At 50.0% G+C, this 23,484-nt stretch overlaps 1 protein-coding gene across 2 annotated transcripts in view; it reads left to right on the top strand.

Moving 5' to 3' along the window:
- Positions 1 to 23,484, top strand: part of LOC133355128 (BDNF/NT-3 growth factors receptor-like) — a 302,261-nt gene that overhangs the window by 102,324 nt on the left and 176,453 nt on the right. For both annotated transcript variants that reach the window (XM_061572441.1, XM_061572440.1), the window contains exons 5-7: positions 16,168 to 16,328; positions 17,804 to 17,946; positions 20,508 to 20,643. In XM_061572441.1, coding sequence (XP_061428425.1) covers positions 16,168 to 16,328; positions 17,804 to 17,946; positions 20,508 to 20,643 — 440 coding nt within the window. The remainder of the gene's footprint in view (positions 1 to 16,167; positions 16,329 to 17,803; positions 17,947 to 20,507; positions 20,644 to 23,484) is intronic.

The raw sequence follows: 23,484 nt of genomic DNA, 5'->3' as shown, positions 1-23,484 counted from the left end.
GGTGCAATGTGACACCGCGGTTGACGGGAAAACAGAGGAGTGATGTCACATTTGTGGCAATATTTCTGGTGATGTCACACTTTCAGATAAAACCGAATTAAAAAAAACATCGTGAGATTTTTATATTTTATTTTTAGGATCAATCTGGAAAACCGGAACAAATTCCAAAGTAATAATTTAAACGTACATACTTTGGCACGCACCATGCGAATGTAAGCTATAGTGTAAATAAGTTGCGTTAGTAGCATCGCGTGCGCAATGATTTTTTGTTGTTGTAAGTTTAAAGGTAAAAAAAGTAAAAAAATAAAGGTGCAGACCTGCAATTTCTTGCTCACAGCACTGCTGGTGGAAGAGTTTCCTCGAGAGGCAGAGCCCCGGAGAGCCCCTCTAGAGCGTCCTTTGGCCTCTTTCACGCCCACCAGGCCTCTTGGAAGAGGTGGTGTTACTCACACCTTACTCATACTCTTTGGTTCTTTGGGTAAAGTCACGTAGGTATAAAATAAAATATATTACATTTCGATTTAAAGCTTTCGTGACTGCAGGGATTCATCTTCTTGGTTCTTTCGGTAAAGTCACGTAGAAGAGAAATAATAAAATAATAAAAATAAAACATTTTTAAATCATATAATAAAATAATATAATATAAATACTTTATTATCTTTTATTTGTATTATTTTATTATTTCCCTTCTACGTGATTTTACCGAAAGAACCAAGAAGATAAAATAAATTAAATCACGACGTTTCGATCGCAACACAAGCAATCATCATCAGGTGGGAAAACCACAGCAAGAAATGTTTTTGCTGAAGTGGGAGAGAGATGCCGTGGTAAGAGATTATATTGCAGCGGTCGGGAACCTATGGCTCGCGAGCCATATATGGCTCTTCCGGTGACGGCATATGGCTCCCAGACAATTTTGAGTTGAAAAAAAGAATAATAAAGAAAATAAAAATAAAATCAGTTTGGAACTGATTTTAAAATACTTGTGATATTGCTTAATAATACTGTGTCATTTTAAAGTAAACAGAAATTAGTTTTGAAGATAAAATTTATCGGGTCACGGCACCCGTGCCCAGAAGTCACATTAAAAGTAAGGCATATTTAATTTATTATACGTTAAAAATACTATATGGCTCTCAATGAAATATATTTAGAAATATTTGGCTTTTATGGCTCTCCCAGTCAAAAAGGTTCCCGACCCCTGTTATATATGAAGTACCGGTGAGGATGCTTGACGCCGAGGTTGAGGCACACGTATGTTTATTCACAATATGACAGTGGGCATATACACTCTCGAGGGGGTATCGGCCCCTCACCCGTATAACTCGGGATACACCCCTAGCTAACTCTGTCCTAGCCCCGAATCCTCCACTAATGGGCTAGGGGAGGCTAACTGGCCCGACACTGGTAAGTCGGGCCCGGTACCCGGAGTTCCAGACCAGCTCTTACAAGAGCACCGGCTCTGGCTTTCGGGACCACGCCGCTGGCTCAATCCTGTCCGGCCCTGAAAAGGACATCGAACCAGGGGAGTCCAGGGCTCTATCTAAGACGTCTTCAATCTTCTTCCCTTAGCTTAAACATAACTGCCTTGAGCCCTTTCAACATCCCCTTTTATACCCAACCCCTCCCTGAGGGGTGGGGCCCCGGGGGATCATAACGTTCGAACCAGCCCCCCCCCAGGGTGTCTGGCTCGGACGTCGTAGAGGGCACTTGCTCGTGCACTTACGTAGCCCCGCCCACTGTGTTTGTTTTCCATAGGCTGCCATGCATAACGGGCCCTCTCTTTAACACCCCTACATCACCCCCCCCCCCCGCATAGCTTGCAGCCGTCCCGGCTGCCAACATACAAAAATGACAATAAAAGTGCATTTACACCTTGACCGCGCGTGTGCCTCACTATTTTTCAACAATGACAAGAACACAACAAAATGCAACAGCAAGAAGAGAAACAACCCGACGCACCCCCCCCCCCTTGAATAAATACGAATTCCGTAAAAAAAACAACCTATATACAATTTGCAGGGAACCCACCATACACACAACACCAGGTGAACCCAACATATGTACATTTACTGGGCAGGGAACACACCACCCACACAACACACGATGAACACAACCTATGTACACATCTTCCGGTCTCATAACAGTCTGCGCATTTTTGCGCGCGTCCTTGCGGCGGGCCCCTCACACGGGGTAACCCCGGGTGGCGGACCGTCAGGTGGCAATTGTCCGTCCCGGAGTGAGACCTCATCCGATGCCGCGCGACCGTCGGCATCCTCAGGAGGGGTGGTCGGGCGTGAGCCCGTCAGTCCTGATGCACCTGGAGGTGGCACGGCCGGCAAGGCATTAGGTGAGAACGACGGAGACGGACCCAATGAGACGGTCGACCCCCCCCACGTTTGGCCACGCATGTGTGAAGTGGGTTTGTGTACCGCAACGAGGGGTTTTAACCTAGAGGGGTGCACGAACCATCGCCGCTTCCCCCATTTAATGCGCACGCACTGTGGTCGCAAAACTTCGACCACCTCCACAGGGCCCCGCCACGGCCGCGCCAGCTTAGGGGAGGTAGCCAGGGGCACTTGGGGACAGTGCAACCATGCCTTGTCCCCCGGCTTCCACTGTATCACGTGCGCCCGACCCAGCCTGAGGCGCTCATTCGCTTTTTGACGGAGGTCCGAGTTTAGCATAGCAGCATCCCGCGCCTCTGTTAATTTGGCCAGATTAAATTTGACGTGGTCAGCCAATTTAGTTTTCCCTTGCGGGTCGGGGATCTGCAGCTGGGCGCGAACAGGCGGGTCGGGTTCGCGACCGTACATGAGGTAAAAGGGGGAAAATCCCGTAGCTGCATGGGGTGCCATCCGATATGCCGCCAAGACCCCTTGAATATGCAGGTCCCAGTCAGTCTGCGAGTCCGAGACCTGCTGTGACATCATTGACGTAATGGTGCGATGCAGGCGCTCGACCATTCCGTCAGTTTGCGGGTGATACGGGGAGGTACGAATTTTCTTTGTGCCTAAGAGGTCACAGACTTGTTTGAGTAATTTACCGGAAAAATTTCTGCCCTGGTCGGTCAGCAGCCGCTCCGGAGCACCTTTGTCCAGGACGTATCCCTGAACAAAGGCCTCCACGATGGCTGCTGCCGACTGGTTGGCAAGGGGCCAGGCCATAGGCCAGCGCGTAAAATACTCGACACCTGTCAACAAATACCTATTGCCCCTGGGGGTGGCGGGAAATGGGCCCAAAATGTCCAGCGCGACAAGCTCATTTATTCTGGACACTTTGATCGATTGCAAGGGCGGGTTAGACTCCCGCGCCGGCGGTTTCCGTTGCGCACACCGAGGGCATGATCCCAATAGATCCCCAACATCCCTCGTCATACCAGGCCAAAAAAAATCAAGTTGTAGCAGTGCAACAGTCTTTTGGGTCCCCAGGTGTAATAGGCGCTCATGCGCGGCCCACACCACCTTGCCTCGCAACTCAGAAGGGACCACCAGCCGATGTCGCTGGGATTTGCCGTCCCAATGCATCAGCAGACCTTGCACCATTTCCCATGCATCCGAATCACCCTTCACTCGCCCAGCACCCCCGACGCGACGACGCCACCCGAGGAGGGAGGTATCCTCCATTTGGAGGCGCCCCCATTCAGTGACGGGCAACCCCAACAGGGAATCTCTTCCCTGTTGTTCGATCGAATTAGTAACTAATGTTTCGTCGTCGTCGGTGGCTGCCAAGACCGGAACCGATGCGTCCCCTGAAGGCCTGCAACGTCCCGACCCCAGGAGGCATGCACATTCGGAGGTGGTTGGCATGCGCGACAGAGCGTCCGCATTCGTATGGCGAACGCCCTTACGGTAGGTGGTTTCAAAATAAAAGTCCTGGAGAACCTCCAACCATCGAGACAACTGTCCCGATGGTTGTTGAACTCGCAGGGCATACTGTAGTGCCGCATGATCTGTGCGGACGGTGAAATGCCGACCGTACAGATATGGGCGATACTGTTGGATGAAATAGACAATTGCCAACAGTTCCCTACGGGTGACACAATATCTTTGCTCCGCAGGAGACAACACCCGACTACCGTACGCGACCACCCGTTCCACGCCATCAACCACCTGGGAAAGCACACCCCCAATACCCGTGTTGCTCGCATCGGTGTCGAGCAAAAAGGGCTTAGAAAAATCTGGGTAAACCAAGGGAGGAGCTTTTACCAGGGCGTCCCGAAGGGAGCAGAAAGCAGCCTCCTCCTCTTGACCCCAGTGGAATCGAACCCCTTTAGATGTTAAAGCGTGCAGGGGTTTTGCAATTGTCGCAAAATCAGCGACGAACCGTCGGTAATACGACGCGAACCCAATGAAACTCCTGACCTCTCCCACCGAGGTGGAAGTCGGCCAGGAGCTGACACACTGCATTTTGGCGGGATCGGTAGCAATACCTGAGCGTCCCACGATGTGCCCCAAATAACGCACCGAATCGCGCAACAAATGGCATTTTTGGGGTTTGAATTTCAAATTAGCAGCCCGCATCTTTAGGAAAACCGCCCGCAACCTCTGGAGATGTTCATCAAAAGTTTTACCAAAGACGATAACGTCATCCAAATAAATGAGGCACGACTCCCATTGCAATCCAGCCAAAACCAATTCCATCAAACGCTGGAAAGTTGCCGGCGCTGAGTGTAAGCCCATCGGCAACCGGTTGAATTGGAACAGGCCGTGCGGTGTACCGAAAGCAGTTTTAGGCTTTGAATCATCGTCCAGAGGAAGCTGCCAGAATCCCGAAAGTAAATCGAGTGTGGAAAAGAATCGCGCTCCCGCCAAGGCGTCCAGCGATTCATCCATCCGAGGGAGCGGGTATGCGTCGGCAACCGAAATTTTGTTAAGGCGCCGAAAATCAACGCAAAACCGCAATGATCCGTCCTGCTTTTTAACCAGGACAATCGGCGCTCCCCAAGGGCTGGTGGACGGAGAAATGATGTCGGCGGCCAACATGTCATCAATAGCCGATTTGACATGGTCCTTTTCGGCAGGACTCAACCGAAACGGATTTTGGCGAATTGGCGCGCTGTCACCCGTGTCAATATGGTGACGCAGCAGGTGAGTACAACCCAAATCGTATTTATTCCGACTAAAAACGTCGGAAAATTCCCGCAGTAGTGTTTTAAGTTGTTGACGCTCTGAATCTGACAGGTCCGTCGATCCCGCACAAAGTGCCTCGAGCCACCCTTCATCGCTGTCCGAATGCGGTCGCGACGCAGGGACAACGCTGACGTGATTTGCGACGGGTTCCTCACATGGCACCGGCGTTGCGTGAGCAAGCACGGTCCCCTGTGGGACCACCACCGCCTGCGAGCCCACATTGAGGACCGCGATGAAGGGTTCACCGTCCCCTCTTACTATGGTCTGGGCCGGGAGTAAATGAGGTCCACTAACCCCGGCCCTAAGCGGCCCCAACAGAACCCCTTGGGCCCCGGTACCCTTAGCGAAGGGCCGCCGAAGTTTCAAAGGAATCAACATTTGCGCCCCCGGAGGGACGCGCACCGTTCTCTCTACGAATGCCGGCACCGTCGCGAACGCCGTCCGAGTCGTAACTGGCGATGGCAAAAACGCCATACGTCTGCCCGACGGGAGCTCAATACATCCCTGGTCGATTAATATCCTAATCGGCATTTTGGCCAGGAAGTCCGTCCCCAGCAGGCACGGAACCGCCAGCGAGGAGGAAACAAAAATCGGCCCAGACAATTTAATTTCCCCAATACAAATTTGGGCACGAATTTGTCCGATGATGCCAAGTGAGCCCCCGTTAGCCGCATAGAATGGTACGTTAACAGGCATCAAAGGACGGCTCCGGACAGGGAGAATATTGTAAATTAACTCCGAAATAATGGTCGCCGATGCTCCCGTATCGACCAGGATGCGCACTTCAACCCCGTCGATGTGCCCCACAACGGCCGACGACCCCGACGATGCGGCTATCACACGATCGGCCAGCACGGACCACTGGCCGGGTTCGATATGAGTACCCGGAGTGGTGCGTGATGGTGCGATGGTGCGCGATATCGGCCCCCCTCTCGTTGCGGTGTTTGAGTGCCAAACGTGTGGGGTGCCGCGACTCGCCGGGTTATGATGGTGGAGCTTGTGATGAGGCCCGTCGTCCCGTTGAGGTGTCGTCCCACGCTGACGAGGAGAGCGGCACCCCGAGGCGACGTGGCCCCGGACGCCGCAGTTAAAACACCGCGGGAGCGCCGTCGGAGGTGACGGATGGTCGGAACGGCCCGACCCGTCCCGGCCCGACCGTGCTCCCGTCGCCTGTTGCCGTCGGTGGTCGACGGCGTAGAGCTCCTCCGTCGGAAGGGTGGCTGCAGCCACCGCACGCCCCGTCGATGCTCTGCTGGCTTTCCGCCGGAGCGACAGGAGGTTGGCGTGGAGGAGCCTTGCCGCCTGGAGCGATGTCATCTCCGCGTCCTCCTGCGCGACCACAGCGATGTCAAGGTCGTCAGCCAGGAGGAGGATTTTCTCCGTGACCATAGCGTCCACGCCGTCGTCGTCCATACGAGGGAAGGCCGACTTAGCCATCGCCAGGAGGCTCGTCCGATATGCTAGGGGCGACTCCTTCTCACCCCGCTTGCGGTCGTAAAATTGCTGTCGGCATTCAGCCGATGGTCCATAGACCCCGCCCAGCAGCTGTAGTGCCATCGGTAACGTAGACCGCTTCTCTCTCGGCGCCGATGTGAGGGCGGCGAGCGCGTCGCCGTCGAGGAGCGCCGGCAGCGCGCAGAGAGCCTCCTCATCGGACCATTTCGCCATCTCCTGATGGGCGAGGAAACGTCGGCGGAAACCGGCCCAGTCCCCCTCCGCGCCGATGAACTCCTTCAGCGGGGGCAGTCTCTGATGAAGCGCAGCGCTCGTTGTAGACTCCCGCAGGCTGATGTCACCACCACTCGGCTGTGCGTCGGTGCGAGCGGCCGATGGGATCGCCTGTCGCGGTTGTGATGACGTTGCAGCTTCAGCGACGGCGATGTCGGAGTGGATGTCTAGGCTGGCCACGCCCCGAACAGCTGTAGCGTCGATGGCGGGAATTTCAAATTCGGACTGCTCCGAAATGGCGGGAAGGCGCCCTGGTCGTTGGCTCGCCTCGCCCCGTGTTGGATCACCGGCCCCCAGTCGCGTGATGGTCTCCAGCGTGGCGGCAGCGGCATACAGCAGCTCCGCCAGCCTCCCGTGAGCCAGCCGTAACGCGTCTGGCTGCGGCCCCTCTTCATTTCGATGCCCCGGTAAGGAGGCGTCAGGCCCCGGCTGCACCTTGTCTTGTGGAGCCGTCTCGGGCTCGACGATCTCGGCAGTGTCTTCCTCCTGCGGTACTTTGGCCCGCGCTGTTTTCCGCGTGTCCATGTTCGAATTACTTCTGACACCAGTTGAAGTACCGGTGAGGACGCTTGACGCCGAGGTTGAGGCACACGTATGTTTATTCACAATATGACAGTGGGCATATACACTCTCGAGGGGGTATCGGCCCCCTCACCCGTATAACTCGGGATACACCCCTAGCTAACTCTGTCCTAGCCCCGAATCCTCCACTAATGGGCTAGGGGAGGCTAACTGGCCCGACACTGGTAAGTCGGGCCCGGTACCCGGAGTTCCAGACCAGCTCTTACAAGAGCACCGGCTCTGGCTTTCGGGACCACGCCGCTGGCTCAATCCTGTCCGGCCCTGAAAAGGACATCGAACCAGGGGAGTCCAGGGCTCTATCTAAGACGTCTTCAATCTTCTTCCCTTAGCTTAAACATAACTGCCTTGAGCCCTTTCAACATCCCCTTTTATACCCAACCCCTCCCTGAGGGGTGGGGCCCCGGGGGATCATAACGTTCGAACCAGCCCCCCCCAGGGTGTCTGGCTCGGACGTCGTAGAGGGCACTTGCTCGTGCACTTACGTAGCCCCGCCCACTGTGTTTGTTTTCCATAGGCTGCCATGCATAACGGGCCCTCTCTTTAACACCCCTACATATAGGTAAGAGAGGGGGGAGGGGCAAGGGAGGGGGGTAGGGAGAGGGGAGCGTTGCGTGGACGCTTGAAGAGGGAGACATGAAGCTAGGACGGGGGGAAGTGGGCGGGGCTGGACGTGGGAGGCTGAGAGAGCTGGGGATGCACGGGGGATGGGTGGAGGATGCAACAACAAAACAGCAACAATGCCAATGAAGCCACAATGCCAATGCAGCAGCAATGCCAAACGCTGGGGATGCAATTAACTCGAGAAAAATCGCCTTACTAACTTCAGGTTGAACCCCTTTAGACCGCTGGCTGAACGGAATTTAAAATATTGTCCCATAATGTTTCAACGGCCGTGCCCAGAGTTGGAATCGAACCGGCGATTTCTGAATGGCAAGTCCAGGGTGGGGACCATTACCCACACAGTAAAATACGTCCCATGCACAATTGCGTTAACAAACTAGAGGTTAAACTTGTGGTAAACAATCTCGTGGTGTGCCGTGCCCAGCTCCACAGTGATTGATTTAAATATCATTTTAAGAAAGCTTTGTGAAGCCTAAATTACTGTCTTTATTAAACCAAATTTAGTTTTCCGATTCATTTACATTTTTGCTTGCACACAGCCATCATGAGCGTCATTAATTTACCACATTAATGCGTGTGTGTGAGGTGCGCGGTGGCGCAGTGGTGAGCAGCACTGAACTACAAAGCCCCCAGCAACCTCTTTCCCGGCCCTGTACACATAACATCAGTGGCAATATATCTGAATGCCCTTTCGTGACATTTTCCCTCCACATTTAGAAACGTGCATTCACATTATTTAGATGATTTCGCTGCTATAAATTTCCACACGATGATTGGCGTACTTTGTTGAGCTATCATTTGTGGTGAGGTCACTCCTGAAAAAGAAGTGAATACCTCAGTGGGCTTTACCTGGCAATAAAAAAAATGGTTTAATTGTATTTGTATATATTTTTTAAAGTGATGTGTTTACCCCTCCTATAATTTTTCACTCCCATCGTATTATCTGTACTGCTTGTTTGTTGTAACGTTTTGACCCCGTGCCCTGACTGGATATATGTAAAAAATAACTTCATAGCTTCTCGGATTCGTCCAGTATGAATGCATATTCTGATTGTGTTAACGGCAGTGCCTTCTTCGTGAGCACTTTCCCCATCGCGGAGTTCACGAGGGCTTCCCAGGAGCACTGCTCTTGTGTGATATTCTGATTCTGTGACCCCCACGTGACCTCTGTGACGGTCATTCAATCCTCTGCCCTTGCAACCCCCCGCCACCCGCCATCGAAACCACTCCGTTTCACGTTACCGCTTTTTAAAACCACGCGAAGTGCCTTGAGCCGGGGCGCTCTGTAAATATATGATAAGACAAGAGTGAGTGCTGGACATTGTGCAGCCTGTGAACATTGGTACTGGAGTGGCAAAGGCGCTATGGACATGTGGTTGGTTGTTGGCTTACGTCGATGCATGCGGGGCCTAAATAGGTGGTCACTAACAGCACCTATATTTTTTCCGTGTGTATATTTTTTCACATGTGTATATGTATGTAGGGAGCGGTAGTGTAGCGGTTAGCGCGCCGCGCTATAAACCTGGCGACCCGGGTTCGATTCCCGCTCACGGCCAACACCGGTGGTGACGATTATCTGAACCGGTTCTGGGCCTCCCCTAGATCGACTGAGCCTCAAATGAGTGCCTGGTGCGATGTGTACGCATGGTCACAAGGGCGACAAAGTCGACCGGGCGTGGTGTTGTTCACCGACTCCCTCGTGTGCCGTGCCGCCATTTATAGGTGCTCGCTAACAGCACTTGCCCCTACAGTCTGTTAAGGCTACACGGGGGATCTTTGTCTTTGTATATACCACGGGGCAAGAGAGTATTTAAACACACATTTAAAATTCCGGCAGTGGATAGAGCACACACATTCAGCTTTGCTAAAGCACAAAGGATAACATCACCGCCATTTAGTGGCAAACGTTTGCTGATACTGCTGTTCCTCCTGTTGATACTGTTGCCACTGCTACTGATGCTACCCCTGCCGATGCTGCCCTTGGTGTTGTTTACAAGTTCTGCTCAGCTGCGTCGTCCTGTGACCTGAGCAATACCAGCGGTGGGGAGAGACAAAGGCGGCCAAGCTAACAGACACAGGGACTCCTCTACTTACGAACGCGTTAGATTCCAGACGTCTGTTCGCAAGTCGATTAATCATTAAGTCCAACTTTACTCCTGTTGTACGGCATGTACATTAAACACGGGGAATGGCTTTAAAAATGGTGTAATCTCCTGTAGATGTAGATGGCATTGCTTCTTCATTTTCTATAAATGTAGACGCCGCCACAGTTGAAATTACATAACATCTCGAAAACAGGCAACTGGACATACAGACAGGTTTGTTCGTATCTCTGAAAGGTCGTAAGTCGAATGTTCGTAAGTAGAGGAGTCCCTGTACTTGGAAGGAGCCACGCCCACCGGCGGCGAGTGGACGAATTGTCGTGACTCAGTGTCACGAATCCGGTGAATGGCAGCACCATTCCTGCCGCCGCGTTATCGGAGAACACGCCATACAAATGCACGTGTAGGCATACACGTCCTACGTACTGGCTGTGACTTGAAGACGTGAACACGTGATAGTACGTAGGACGTGTATGCCTACACGTGCATTTGTGTTCTCCGATAACGCGGCGGCAGGAGTTGCGTTACTGAAAAACACCGCGTTATAATAGATGATGTCTAATGCATGGGGGGTAAAGCACAGTCCGCGCGATAACACGTGAGATGCGTACGCAGGCTGAACAAAGACTGAGGTGCGTGGGTAGCATCTAGAAGCATCCAGCAGCATCTCAATGCCTTGTCCGACGCTATGTCAAGACAGCCGTACAACCCAACAACTGCGTATTCCTACTCGCGAGACGTACTTCCGTTCGCTCAATCTCGTTACATCCAATTCCCATCTCGCGTTAGGAAAACTGTGTTCCGTAATACATTCATCGCGATATATCCAATTCGCGTTATGAAAGTACACGTTATAGGAGAACGGATTGAACTCGTGGAATCAAGTGCTCATGGATCGGACGTTAATCTTTGCATTTTAACGCTCCTGGACAACGATTAGTGATAAAAAGGTCCCCGTTTGTAGAATGTGCCCTTCACGGCGCCAGCGTGTTTACTGCGGCATCAACTCCCCCCTTTAAGCGTAATGAAATTTACACCTCGCTAATAAGCGATTATTAATTTTCTTTCATAATTATTTTCAAATACCGAGAAAATCACGAGTGGAATGAGATGCCGTTGTGCCCAACTGATGACTTTGGGGAACTAAATAAATAAATTATTTTTGGCGTCACGTAACAATAAAAGTGCCCCCCCCCCCCCCCCGCATTGCTGAACTGTTGCGCCGATAATGCCCCGTCACATTTACGGGGACATCAGAGGAGCCAGAAAGTGGTGGCACCAAATGAAACCCAAAGTCCCTGACTTGTAGGTGGTGCCCAAATTGAATCAATTACAGCGGAGAGACAATCTGCCAGCGCAATTCAAATTAGCGCCATCAATCACACCACGTGGCCGAGCCTTTGCGAGGGCACGTCGCAAGAAACCGGCATTCTCACTTAACCCGCGGTGCGCTGGCCTCCGATGGAGTAGTTTAACGGCCCTCTGCGTGCCGTTCCACTGCTGGATGATGGCCTCACCGAACGGCGTTCGTCATACAGTGTGGACTATTGAACTTCTTTCGCACCGTACCTAGCCAACCGCCGTGCTCATCGGAGTGTGCGGGGTGGAAGGGCAACAAACTAAACAAACAAATAAGTATAACCCGTAAAAACAAAGTATTTCACTATACATCCTTTATATGCGTGGCGGCTAGAGTCCTCTCGTCCTCTGGCTTGAGATGGCTGCCACCCATGGGTCAGATGATTGTCTGCCAGTATTAAGCAATTGATAATTAAATATTTAATTTGTTTTCCCTAAACAGTGTAAAATTTTGGGAAAAAAATTTCACGAACATTAATTGTCTCGCACAACGAGTCTGTGTGCAAAATGTCAGCTCGATTGGATCACGGGAAGTGGGTTAAAAAACTACCGAAATATTTGCACGGTCGTAAGCAAGCAAGCAAGCACGCAAGCACGCAAGCAAGCAAGCAAGCGAACTTAATATAAAGGATTTTAAAAAAGCACAGATCTAGAGGTAAAACCTTTGACCTGACACTTCAGATGTATGTCACGGGGGAGGTATTTGACCATACTTCTCCACACTGTTCGGTGTGGGATGGTTGAAGCGTTGAGCTCGCCACTGATGCGAGCCAAATTGAAATCAGGTGGCCGGGATCATAGTGAGCTAACCACTGTGCCACCGATCGTTCCTAATTTTTTATTCCAAGAAGTTGTGTTGGTGTTTTCATATTCAAAGACAAAGATCCCCCCATATAGCCTAAAGCAGACTGTCGGGGAAAGTGCTATTTGCGAGCACCTATGAAGACCCGCACGGCACACGAGGGGGGTGGGCGGCCAGAACCACGCCCGACCGCCTTTGTCTCCCCAGTGGCGAAGTTTACACACCGCACAAGTTGCTCATTTGAAGCTGAGTCGATCTAGGAGAGGCTCAGGACTGGTTCAGATAATCATCACTGGTGTTGGCCGTGAGCGGGAATCGAACTCGGGTCGTCGGGTTTGTAGTGCAGCCGGCTCATCACTACACTACCACTGATCCCATACATGCACACACACGTACGTACACACAGTCACATACGCAGTATAAGCTAATGCAAAAAATGGTCAACGTTATAGGGCTTTTGGTCTAAATGATGTATTGACTTTTAATGTTTCTACTTATCAAGAGTGCTATATTTTTTATATTGAATCTATCTGGCCACTGAATCACGAATCATTTCCACACACGCGTGTACGCACGCACACATCACTCACTCACGCCCATTAAACATATTACAATATGCTTGGAAATTCCCACACCTATCAAATTACAATGATTAAATGCAACAATGGAGCTAAATCTAAACCACAGTAAATAATCATCCGCTAAAGGGCTTGGGTGTGGATGTGTGCCCCACTTGGTCTTGAGAATGCCAAGGCTCAAGGGTCAACCTTCAGATTGCCGAATTTTAATTCACTTTCCTGAATGGCGCTGTGATTTGTTTTTATTCATTTCACAAATTAGCTTCAAATGAGAGAAGAGAGGATGAATTGAAGTGCCCGCTTTAACCACGCTATGCCAAAAGTCCATCTCATAGCCCAGTTAGACGCCTCCCTTTAAATAATAAAAGGGACAAAAAAAAGTTTCCCCAGTCCATGACTCGAGGTCAATTTTCCGTTGCGGGGATGACGCCGGGGTGATTGACGTGCTGGGCTGAGTCTGGTTATCCAGCAGGACCAGTGGAGGGAGGGAAAAAATAAAATAAATGAGTATTTTCTCTGGCACCGACTTCCAGTTTTGATAAATGTAATTATTGAGACTATTTGATGGGAGATATATGTATATATAATACAAACGTACATACGCACGCGTGCATGCATTTTAAACGTGGGCAGTAATCCAGACAGAAAGTGCCCTTGAGGTCCTCAGAAGTGCGTTGCGAGCGGCTTATGTGTAATATATATATATCTCATTGCTCGCAATTACGGTCAAAAACTTTGCAGAGGACTTGTGATTCTCCACTAGGTTAGGAATACCGGCAGGGATGCAGTGGCCACTCCACCAATGAATTGCTCCCACGCAAGGCCATAGCCATGGAGTCAACATTGAGGGGGGGCAAATCTTCTAGGGGGTGTGGGGGTCCCCCCCCCCCCCCCCCAGAAAAAAATCTAAATTTGAAAAGAATTTCCTGACATTTCCTGCCTAAAATATAAAAAAATAATCACGAACAGATAGGATGGACTTTTTTTTACAATAATGTCTAATAGTGTATTGTATTACATTGCTCTGTTTTTTCTATTTTTTTCTTTTCTTGTTTCGTTGTATGTAATGGCAGAGATTAGGGATTAATCAAGTACAACCATAATCACAATCACATACACAGAAATCTATTTTATAGCAGTATATTGGGGGGGGGGGCATTTTCAGCGTATTTGAATATTGTGTCCCCCAATATATATTCTAATTACGGCCTTGCTCCCACGTATGCCCCATCGTTTTCGACGTGTGTGTGTCTACGTCGCTGTTCTACTAAAATGTAGAGCTTACTTTCACCTGTGCCTCGCCGTTTCATCTTAGAATTGCACTGATTTGTTTTGTTTGACAAGCGCACGTTTTGCTCACGACTGTTATTCACCCCGTCTTTTGCGAGTTGTACAATATTCCTTCAAGACCCCCGTACTCATTCTTTGCAAAGTCGCGATGTCTTTTTTTGTTTTGTGTCTTTGTTGCCGCTGTTGCTGCTGTCTGCCTGCGGTGGCTCACGCAGCACCACGGATCTCCCATGGGTATAATGGCAGGGCAGGATGGCTACACGGGACGATCATCCGTGTCACACAAAAAAATAACGTAAAACGTAACAACTTTTAAATTAGTTGGAGATCCATTCAAAGAGAACAGCGGGTGGATGGTCTTGAAAGCGGAAAAAGCCAGACAGTTACTGCATTTCAAAATGGTAATAGAACCACACCAACAACAACACAACGCCATCGCATTATTTTATGTGTTGCCCATTTACTCATTACCCACTTTTATCCCTTGCCGAGTCATTAATTACCCACCTCTTACCATTAACATTTCACTATTCGCCCACCTACCTTTGTAGCCCTCGCCTGCGTTTGAAATCCACTCGGCGTAGGGCAGCAGAGCGGAGTGCCGGTATCAGGCATGTTCTCTGCTCACCCGAAGTCCGCTCAGCCGCGACAACCAGTTCAAGTTCAAGTTCATTTATTAGGTATAGCCCTGTGAGCCATTCGGCTCTTGAATCGGGTGCAACCGCAACAAACAAATAACAAAAACATGAACAAAAAACATCTTAAAGTGAATATGTGACTAAGTGCAAACAGAAAATCCAAGAAAAGACAGCAAAATATTGCAGAAAAAAACACCGTACACCAACGCTGTGTACAAAAATCCCAGTGGGATGCAAGTCAAACAACAACAACAACAACCATAAGACAACTTAGATTAAGGCTGCGCTCCGAACCCCGGTCGAGCCAATATCTATTCCCGCACACGATCAACGACAGCGGCAGCGAATATGTGAACAGGTTTCCGGGAACATGCCCCAGGCTCGGCCTCGAATTGTGTACCTTGGTGCGCTGTGTACTGGGGAGACAAAGGCGGCCAGCAATGGTGTTGGCCTCCCACCGCTCTCGTGCGCCACGCCGGCCATCATAGGCGGTTCGCGAACAGCACTTGACCCAACAGTCTGTGAAAGGCTACACGGGGGGGGGGGGGGGGGGGATCTTTGTATTTGTTACTGTGGGAGCAGCGGTAGGCAGTGGTTAGGTCCCCCCGCGCTATCAACCCGGCGACCTCGGTTCGACTCCCGGACATGGGCAACATCGGTGTCGAGCGACATCTGAAACCTGAACTAGTATCTCTTCATTCTAGATTTGAAGCTTTCGTGACTGCAGGGATTCATATTTTTGGTTCTTTCGGCGAAGTCACGTAGAAGGGAAGTAAAAATATAATAAAAATAAAACATAATAAAATAATTCTCAAGACGTTTCGACGTGCCGCGACTCTAAGCTTAAATATACGCTCCAAGCGTGGTGGTGTTTCATTCAGACGCTGTCTGCCCGACAGACCTGGTCTTCACCCGAGGACGGCTGCTTGCGTTGTGGCCGAAACGTCGTGAGAATTATTTTATTATGTTTTATTTTTATTATTTTATTATTTCCCTTCTACGTGACTTTACCGAAAGAACCAAGAAGGAGTATCTCTTAATTCTAGATTTGAAGCTTTCGTGACTGCGAGGATTCATTCTCTTAGGTTTTTTTCGGTAAAGTCACGTAGGTAAAAATAAATAATAAAACTAAATAATAAAATGATAGAAATAATAATAATAGAAATAAAAATAACAAATCACGACGTTTCGGGCGCAACACAAGCGTCCGTCATCAGGTGGGACAACCACAGCAAGAAACAATTGCTGAAGTGGGCTAAAGTGACTATCTCTTAACCACTTTTCCTTTTTTTCTTTGTCGCTCGTTGCTGTTGCTGGTGTGCCGCGTTGTTGCAGGGTACTGACGGGGAACCCCTTCCAGTGCTCGTGCGCCCTGCGCTGGCTGCAGCACATGCAGAGGGCGAACAGGGCCGGCCTGGCGCGCCAACGACTCACGTGCTGGGCGCCCGACCGCAACATCACCGTCCGCCTCGTCGACATGCAGATCAACTACTGCCGTGAGACAGGGCCAGCTCGTTACGTGGCGGTGGGGGGGGGGGGGGGGGAGGAGGGGGGGGGGCCCTACTAGGCTCGGCGTGTAGTGGTTATTTAATTTTTGTCGTTGTTTGGCCACGCCACGCGCTTTTTTCAGACGTGCGTTCTGCGGCCGTCTGGAACGTTCTTCCGTCCGTGCTGTTAGCGAGTAGCGCCTATGAAGGCCGGTGAGTGGCCAGCACCATGCCCGGCTGCCTTTGTCTGCCGCCCAGTGGGCATGTTTATACACCGAATCTGGTACTCATTTGAGGCTGAGTCGACCTAGGGGAGGCCCAAGACCGGCCCAGATCATCGTCACCGGTGCTGGCCATGAGCGGGAATCGGTTCGTAGCGGCTTATGGCTCGCCATCGAAGAAAGACGGTCGCTTTTTTCAGACGCACCTTCTGCGGCCGATATCAGGAAGCCATTGGAGCTGTGCACTTTTAAATCATCGAGATCGAAAGCTAATTTCTTTACAACTGCTTTTTGTTTGCTGAGTTTGTTGTCCTTCCCCCGCACCTCTGATTTGCACGGTTGGCTGCGTTCAACATACATGCAACATACGTACATGTCCGAATGTAAATAACTGGTGGCGTCAGCTGCACCGCCTCGCTCATCCACCGTAAGCGGCACTCATAGGTGCTCGCTAACAGCATTCGCCCCAACAGTTTTTGGGGCTACGAGGAGGGATCTGCCATTGTATTTGCTGGTACACACACAAGCCAGATTGCGCACGCGCACACACGCGCGCGCATGAACTTACAAGCGGTCAAGCGTGCCAGGCGTGCGTACACACAGCCCCGGCCTGCTGTTGGAAGAAGAAGTGGAATGAGATTCAAAGTCACAGTCTCGTTCATGCAAGCGCCACGAGCTTAGGTGATGTCCACCCCTTCAGTTGACCTTGGGAAAAATCCACCAATAAACGCACCACCCCCCGCTAGGCTGGCGTCACAACTCTGCCGCTCTTCGGCGTGCCCTCTGGGTTGTGCCCGCGCGCTCGTCGCCACGAGGGTCCGACGTTCCGCTTCACGCGCCGAACTCCTGAAGAAGCTCCCGGGGCGCGTGGAACGAAACGTCGGGCGCCGCGCCGGGACAGCACGAGGCACGAGCTGTACAACGTGTTGGGCTGCCATAGGCAAAGGTCTGCTGGATAGCCTCCGTAGACTGCTGGGACAAGCGCGGTTAGTGAGAGCGGCCTGCCGATGCTGGCGTGATGATAACAACACCGCACGCCCGGCCACTTTTGCCACACCGAGTTGCGATATTTTCACGCTGCATCGGGTACCCCCCTTTTCAAGGCTTGGTCGCACTAGGGGAAGGCCCGCCCGGGGACCGGTTCGAATTATCACTCGCTCGCTCGCCGCGGACGACATCGGCCGCCATCGGGGAGATCGGAGTCGGGGCCCCGTCGGCTTTCTTTGTCCGGCGGCGTATTTAACGGGCAGCGCTCGATTCCAGAACTGCCGGAGGTGAAGTTGGACCGAGAGACGGTGGTGGCGCGGGAGGGCGACGCCGTGTCGGTCACGTGCAACGTGTCGGGACACCCGGCTCCCGTCGTCAGCTGGGACACTCTGGACATCTCCTCCGCGCAGGTGCCGCAGGTAAATTGCTTCCACCTGAACGATTTTATTTCGGAGTCTTGTGATGAACTAAAAAAAAAATCTATCGCCAGGCCAATCTCTGACACGCTTCGGAGATTCACTCGCTCGGCAAGATTTCCAAACGGATTATCATGCCAACGGCGCCGATAAGCAAAGTTCAAAGTTCAAAGTTAATTTATTAGGTATAGCCCTGTGAGCCATTCGGCTCTTGAATCGGGTGCAACCGCAACAAACAAAAAACAAAAACATGAACAAGAAAACATCTTAAAGTGACTATGTGCAAACAGAAAATCCAAGAAAAGACAGCAAAATATTGCCGAAAAAATCACCAGTACACCAACCCTGTGCAAATATCCCAGTGGGATGCAAGTCAAACAACAACAACCACAAGACAACGACGTTTGAAACGAATTCGGGAAGAGAGAAGACATTTTTTTTCGATTTGACTAAAAATGTTACGCGTGTATATAATTTCTTTTTATTAAGTAAAAATGTGCTCCAACGTTCGAGCAAGCCTAAGTGTTCTATAATTTTCGTAAATGTAAAATTTCCTAACTGTTAATTTTCCTAAGTGTTCATTTTGATAATGATACCGTAATTATAATGTGAGTATGATTATGATGTATAATATAATTTAATTATAATTGAATATCTATATACGTACAATTAAATTATGATTTTTTTAAAATAATTATAACTTTTTATGAGCCTGAGTGTTCTGTAATTGTATTCACGCGCACACACACCGAGCGCACGCACGCGCGAGAATGCCCTAAAAAGGGAAAACCCATTCTTGCGGAGGGAGCTGGTAGGAACGTTGGGTTGCTCGGTCAATGGCCTGCAGGGTCAACGGCGGCGTGGTGTATTCCGCAAATATGCCCGACTGTGAGGGCGGGCACAAGCCGGCGTGAGTAGGTTAAACGTTGAGTTTCATAAGGGCACCACGGGGTGACCAGCCCCTCCCCACCCAGCCCCACCCCTCCCACCCCCACCCAGCCCCTCCCCACCTTCCCCACCCAGCCCCTCCCCACCCAGCCCCTCCCCACCCTCCCCTCCCCACCCAGCCCCACCCTCCCCACCCAGCCCCGCCCCACCCTTCCCTCCCCACCCAGCCCCTCCATCCCCACCCAGCCCCTCCCTGCACGATGGACGGACGGACACAATATTCCCCTGTGGGCTGGTGTAACCAGGAGGTTCCTACCAGTAAAAGAAAGAGACTTAATGCGACGTTGTGTGTGCTTTTTTTCTTCATTCTGTTTTGAAGCCAACACGAAATGGTCAACTGAATGCATCGGAGTCATTCTCCACTGCGGAGGTAGAGTTGTTGTGGAAATAAGTGTGGGGAGCGCGGGGGGACGGGGGGGGGGGGCGTAGAGTCCAATAGGGGCATCCTTTGTGCCGTTGTGAAAATGACAATGGTCGTGCACGATCACGGACATATATTGGGGAAGTTAAAAGCTCGGGCGAGATAGAGGGAGGGGGGGAAACCACTCTACTTTGGCGAAACTGAAAACTTTTCCGCTTTGTAAGACAAGAAAATAAAACGCGTTTCTTTTTTTGTTTGGGTGGTGAGGGGGGGGGGGACACCTTAAAGTGCGGTAGATCTTGCGCGTTGCTGCAACAGCGTTCCGTGCACATTCAGGAATGAAATCATGAACAGAAGACAACACTACCCCCAGCGAACGCAGCGGCGGCGAAAACGTGACCACGTCTCCAGATGAAGGGGTCATCTTGAAGCGCGAAGCATGGCTGGGATTCACGTTTTCGGTTTTTTTTCGCCCACGTGGACTCTGTTGTGCGCGCATGTTATCCTTATGAGTGGACCCATTATCTGAGCCGTGACCTCTGTTCCTTACCTAGGTTATTAACTTACCTGTTTGAGTCGAGAGAGTTTTTTTTAAAATAACATTGTATCGCCTGTTGTCAAGCCACTGTGGGATGATTGTTTAGTTTTTAGTTTGTTCTTCCGCCCGCAACCTCCAGTTAGGATGATTGGCTACGTATGGCGAAAAATTACAAGGCCTCCCCATGCCATGAGTCATGAGAGTCGTCTGACCATAGTTCACCAACGACGGTGGCCAGTGCGCGGTTCGATGAAGGTGACGTAATGGGGTTGGGTGGCGTGGTGGGAGGGAGATTCAGATATCTCTCCCCCACCGATGTTAGCTATGGCATAGAAACCAAACTCAGGTCACCGGGTTCATAGCGCGGTGCTCCACTCCACTGCGCCGCCACTCCTACACCCGCTGCACGCCCATCCTGCACGCGTATCGCGTGTCAGCCACAGACAAGATATTGACCAACGCAATCGGCGGACTTCACGTACGTGCATGTACGGACGCACTGAACTTCTTTCGCACCGTATGTAGCCGCCCGTGCTGATCGGAGATGCGGGGGAAGGATTGCGGGTGCCCGTGCCCATCACGTCATTTCCACCCGCACCTCTGATGAGCACATTTGTCTACGTAGGGTGTGAAAGAAGTTAATCGTATATGCGGTGACTCGTGAAGCTGGGAGCGTGCGTGTGTTCACGATGCGTGGCCCCCCGTTTGTCGCCCCAGGTCGACTTGTTGTCAGAGTCGGTTACTGCCCTGCGCCTCTTCAACATCTCGTGGGAGGACAACGACAAGATCGTGTCGTGTGTGGCGGAGAACATCGTGGGACAGACCCAGGCCTCCGTGTACCTCAACGTGCAATGTACGTATCCCCCGGGTGCACGATGGGCAGCGTGCGGACAGCCCGCTTCTACATCAGCACTCGATGAATGATGGAGCAGACAATATGCTACGCCCGTCTCTCCTACATGAAAAAATATATATAAGTTTTGAGATACCTTTGTGTTTTGACACGATATGAAATCAAAGTGTACGATTTAACGGTGGTTCTGAACATGCGGGCAGCATTTTTTATAATGCCCTGGCATAAAACGACAAACGAATATCAGAGATATTTGGATCAGCATATGTACTACTTTTTTGCAAGCTGTTAGTGTAGTGTTTAGCTCGCTTCGCTATGTACTTGGTGAACTGCATTAGAGCCCTAATCATGGCTCTAACATGTATGTATATATGCATGTTGAAAATGTTTCGCACCCAGCATCGCACCATGCTAATCGGAGGTGCGTGGGGAAGGACAACAATCTAAACACAACAACAAGCAGTTCTAAAGAAATTCGTTCTTCGCAATGTCGATGCTTTCAAAGTGCATAGCTCCAGTGTCTTCCTGATATCGGAAGGAAGAGCGTTCCAGACGACCGCAGAAGCGCATCTGAAAGCGCGCGATGTGGTCACCGTCTTTGTTCGGTGGTTAGCGAAACGCTGCTGAGAGGACGACCGGAGTTTGCGTGATGGTTTTTTTTTTGCTTCTTGACGTATTTCCTCGTTATTCACAAACTTGCTCTCCGCAATCGTGGCTATCTGTCAATCGCACCTGGAACTTTACGCGATTGCATCGAGAGAGAGACAGAGAAAGTGATTGATGAAAGGATGAGAGATCAAGTGATGAGATAAAGTGGTGATGAAAGAGAATGTAATGGGAGAAAGTGATGAGATTAAGTGATAATATAAAGTCATGGGATTATCTTCACGTATTTAATAGCTTATTTACGTATTTATTTAATGCAATTCCAAACAAAAGATAATTAATCCGCGAAATTTGCAATCCATGAGCATCTGTGGAACGTATGCCACGCGAATAGCAAGAGAATAATAATTCCATCGGCCGCACGGCCTTACGCAATATTTTTATATTATTTCAGAAGCATTGGTTTAATACAAGCAACTCTAGACCGGTTTTTACATTTAGTGTCTCATGAGGCTTGCTTAAACAAATGCTGGCGAACTGTAATATATATCGGCTGGGGAGTGGTGGTGTATCGGTTAGCACGCTGTGCTACGAATCCCCAATTACCCGAGATCAAATCCTGCTCACGGCCAACACCAGGGACGATTATCTGAACCGGCCCTGGGCCTCCCCTAGGTCGACTCAGCCTCAAATGAGTACCTGGTACGGTCTGTAAACATTGCCACTCGGGAGACAAAGGCGGTGGTGCTGGCCACCCACCCCCTCGTGTGCCATGCCGGTCTTCATAGGTGCTCGCTAACAGCACTTGCCCCAACAGTCTGTTCAGGCTATACTGGGAATATTTGTCTTTGTATATAGGCAACACACTTTCTCTGTTAGATGGGGGTCCTAGTTCGCGTAAAAAAGTATAATATACATTAATAATAATTTAAAAAATTAGTGCGTAGATACAATTATGGGAAGGAGGTGCATTTCCCACTTATTTTGTTACATATGCAGCGTTCTCCACAACGACACTATTGATTACTCCCTACAAAGCTTAAGGTCACTCTTTCAAGATTAATGGCCTGTAACTCAGTTCCAGGAGACACTTTTGTTGCTCGAAAACGAGTCTGCTGGGTTTTTTTCCGGCGGGGTTATAACAATTCATCCCCACTCCTCCGATTCCGGCGATGCGATTAATTTGTCACGACTCCGTGGGGCCGTGTGATTTGATTAAATAATCGATATTGGTTTTGTATCTTTTTTTGGCCGGCCAGTTTGTGTCCCGTTTATTTTTCATTTTCGTCTCGCTCGCACATTTCTGTCCGAGCCATTGGCGTAACTGTAATGACGACGTATCATTTTCATGAACCACAACAAATATATTTGTACATACACGCGAAATTGATTCCGTGAATCATCAGCCAAAATAATCTAAATTATTAGACATGTCGATGAATACTGAAACCCTAACTTTTTTTTGTAATCACATCCTTTGACAAGGCTTCTCTCATATTCTTGGTTCTTTCAGTAAAGTCACGTAGAAGGGAAAAAAACAATAAAATTATCACGACGTTTCGACTGAAACACAAGCAATCATCATCAGGTGTGAAATCCACAGCAAGTCATTTTCTTGCTGTAGAAGGGAAATTATAAAATGTTTTTCTTGCCGTGGATTTCACACCTTGATGATGATTGCTTGTGTTGCAGTCGAAACGTCGTGATAATTTTTATTATTTAATATTTTTATTATTTTATTTTATTTCCCTTCTACGTGACTTTACCAAAAGACCCAAGAATATGAATCCCTGCAGTCACGAAAGCTTTACATCAAAATTTAAGGCTTCTCTCGTTTTTACTATGATTTTAATCGATTCCTGTCTGGTTGAAGAAAACATATCTGCAGAAAATTGTAAACAGCCTCTAAGATGATGTCTTTTTAGTGAGAAAAAATAACAACAATGATTTGTTTTGATGTGGCACAAGATGTCTTAGCAGCTGGCCTGCAAGCGGGCATTAGTCTGCCAGTAGGGGGCGATCACCGCTGCTGTGTGATCTAGTCTAGGGGCACCCCCAGTGTCAGCTGTCCCTGTGCATTCGTCTGCCAGTATGGGCGATCACCGCTGCTGTGTGGTCTAGTTCAAGTTCAAGTTCATTTATTAGGTATAGCCCTGTGAGCCATTCGGCTCTTGAATCGGGTGCAAGCGCAACAAACAAAAAACAAAAACATGAACAAAAAAACATCTTAAAGTG

The sequence above is a fragment of the Lethenteron reissneri genome, chromosome 50, assembly GCF_015708825.2.
Source record: "Lethenteron reissneri isolate LAM-NWPU_2019-01 chromosome 50, ASM1570882v1, whole genome shotgun sequence".
NCBI classification, from domain to species: domain Eukaryota; kingdom Metazoa; phylum Chordata; class Hyperoartia; order Petromyzontiformes; family Petromyzontidae; genus Lethenteron; species Lethenteron reissneri.
This window is presented reverse-complemented; position numbering and strand designations above follow the sequence as displayed.